Raw genomic sequence first — 2716 nt, forward strand, 5'->3', positions numbered from 1 at the left:
ACTCGCACTACTATTCATGATTGAACAAAACTTTTGGCAGGTACTGTATGAAAAAGTATGTTTAATGAACAAGAGTCGAGAGTATAATGAGCTTTTTTCTCCCTACCTACGATTTTGCCAGCGCGCATCCAAGACATTGGAAGGGGCAAATCGCTAGAGAAAGTAAATGAAGTATACTATGCAGTAACCTTACAATAACGAAAAAGTAGGGACTTACCGTCTCTCAAAACGACAATAGGTAAAGTATTATCACCCCCAGCGTAACCGTGGATGATGAATACATTATCTAAATACGGATTCCAAATACTTCCCTTAAGCCAGTCCGCAATATTGTTCGGAACTTGTTCCTTTTTGCCCCCACTGTAAAGGTAATAGCTTACATCACCTTCGGGACATTCAAAATTGTTGGCTGTTGGTCGCCACGAACAATTTTTTAATGTTGTATTAAACATGGACTGATTGTTTAAAAACAATGCTTCTTTAATAGGGTTTTCGTTGTTAAAATTTATAATTTGAGGCTCAACTAAAACAAAAATACTTATCTGTATCTCTTACGCTACCTAGTTTTTCAATATAAAATCGAATTATAGTTGTTTAAATAATGTTTGTAAGTGTTACTAAAAAGGTTACTCTTTGTTCCGGATAGATATTAACTCGAAGATACGTTTGTCAATAATATTTTTTTAATTTTAATTTTCCTTTGTATTCTACAGCTAAGAGTATACAACTAGGACGGTCAGTAGTGACTAAATGACCAGAATAGCAAAGGGCCCCCGATGTCTTAAAATGTTTTTTAATAGAGGTAAAAAAATGTACGGTTTCTTATATTGTGTTTTTAGTACGTAATAACATTGTAACATGTTATCTACCAACCCTAGAAAGGTTATACCTAATATTATCTTAGTTATTCCATTAAATAAACTTTCACGGTTAAAATAAATGGGGAATTCCTTTTTTATTGTGATGCATATTACATTTCTATTTCAATTGTTTGTTAAGCATTACGGCACTTCATTCTGCAGAATAAACCCTGTGCATTTGTTTTTTGAACAAAATTGTAAAAGCTAATACGAAAAAAAGTAGTATATAGCATTTAACAAGTGGTTCTGGACTCTGGGTGTCGCATTCCTGGTGCAACCCCTGAGGTCCACACGAACAACATCCCAGTTAATAATAATTTCTTTTTGAAGTGAAACTTCTTTACGCACGATAGGGTAAGTTCGTTTCATGCAAGTTGCTATGTAACGAAATTACGCAAGGGATGTCCCCCCTCTACTCGGCCACGTAGTTGAGTTCGTAGTGGGAGTTGCTTGAGCCGTGAGCGCGCTTCAATGCAACGTTCGTTACAGGCAACTCCGGCATGTATAGTGTGAAATTCATAGTGTAGAAATAATACCATTAAACTAATTCCTTAACCCCTATCCTGGTATGTTTGTGTGTTTGAAGAAGTTTCACTTCAGTAGCGTGTTGTATAATTACACGTTGTATATTTTTAAAAAATCGAGTTATATCAGAACCAATTAGATCAGATAAATTTGAATTCCTGTATTTACCAATTTTCTGTTTGTTTGTTTCAACAAAAAAAACGACTCGCCTAAATTTTATGTAATTCTTTTCAGATCGTCCCTGAGGTAGCGTTGCAAATCATACAATCATTTTATGTCGTTAGTCATTTAATGATTAGAACGTTAGTCGCTCTAGTAAAGGTGGACCTGGTTCTAAAAGAATGTCAATTATGTCCAAAACAAAAAGTTCAAAATTAATGTTAGGCTATTTAAAAATTTGCTGTCAGCTGGCTTATGAATGAACAGTGAGTTTTTTGTTTTATAAAAAATAGATTAAATTAATTCCAAGTGACGACAAATTTATTGAAAGAATTATTTAAACAATATATAAAGTAAAAATATGCTTCAGCTAATTATTTAAAGGGGGCGTCAAATAAAGGTTAGATTGGATTGCGCCATACTTAGATTATGTGCCCGCTCAGAATTTAAAATCCCTCAGCTGACGATCTTACCCCCACCGGAAAAATAGCTGACAATTTTTTTCGTTCTAATGATATAAAAAATTAACTCTACAAATTTTATTGAAACTGAAATAATTTTGCCTGAATTCCTTTCTATACTGGTTTATATGGACGGCTGACGTATAATACCCCATTACCTTAGCAGCTGACTATTCTTAAAATTTTTATTATTATATTAACATTTGTTGTGCAAATTTTTGTGGCCTAAAATTAATTTTGAATTTTTTATTTTAGAGATCATCATCATCCTTAAAAGGTCGTCAGTCCTAAGATTGGTTGGACACGTACCTCCACCCCTTCCTATCCTGAGCTAATCGCATTTCTCTAAAAATACAACGTTCCACATCTTTAATTATTTACGAACAGTAATCTAATCTAAGTCTACGTCTACTCCTCTTAACTCCTGTTTCTGCCTCTAATATGTCTCTGACTAGACCTTCATGCTTGAGAAGGTGTCAACTATCAATCTATCTCCCCTATTTTTTATTGACTTCTACAGAGTCCTCTGTTCTCCTATTCTTTCTAATACCTCTTCATTTCTAATTTAGATGGTATTTTTTACAAGTATGTCCCTTTTGTACGAATCATATTTAAGTAATCGCCATTTACGGATAAATACATAAATTTTTTTAGAGGCATGCATCTACAAATGTAATTATCATTAAAATTTACAATTAATTTCAAACATAC

The 2716-nt window shown here is 33.4% G+C and overlaps 1 protein-coding gene across 1 annotated transcript in view; it reads right to left on the bottom strand.

Moving 5' to 3' along the window:
* The window catches only part of LOC112906449, a 14942-nt gene that overhangs the window by 1757 nt on the left and 10469 nt on the right, over positions 1 to 2716 (bottom strand). The window contains exon 2 of the mRNA XM_025980595.1: positions 218 to 523. Coding sequence (XP_025836380.1) covers positions 218 to 523 — 306 coding nt within the window. The remainder of the gene's footprint in view (positions 1 to 217; positions 524 to 2716) is intronic.

Source organism: Agrilus planipennis, unplaced genomic scaffold (assembly GCF_000699045.2).
Source record: "Agrilus planipennis isolate EAB-ADULT unplaced genomic scaffold, Apla_2.0 scaffold193, whole genome shotgun sequence".
NCBI lineage: Eukaryota > Metazoa > Arthropoda > Insecta > Coleoptera > Buprestidae > Agrilus > Agrilus planipennis.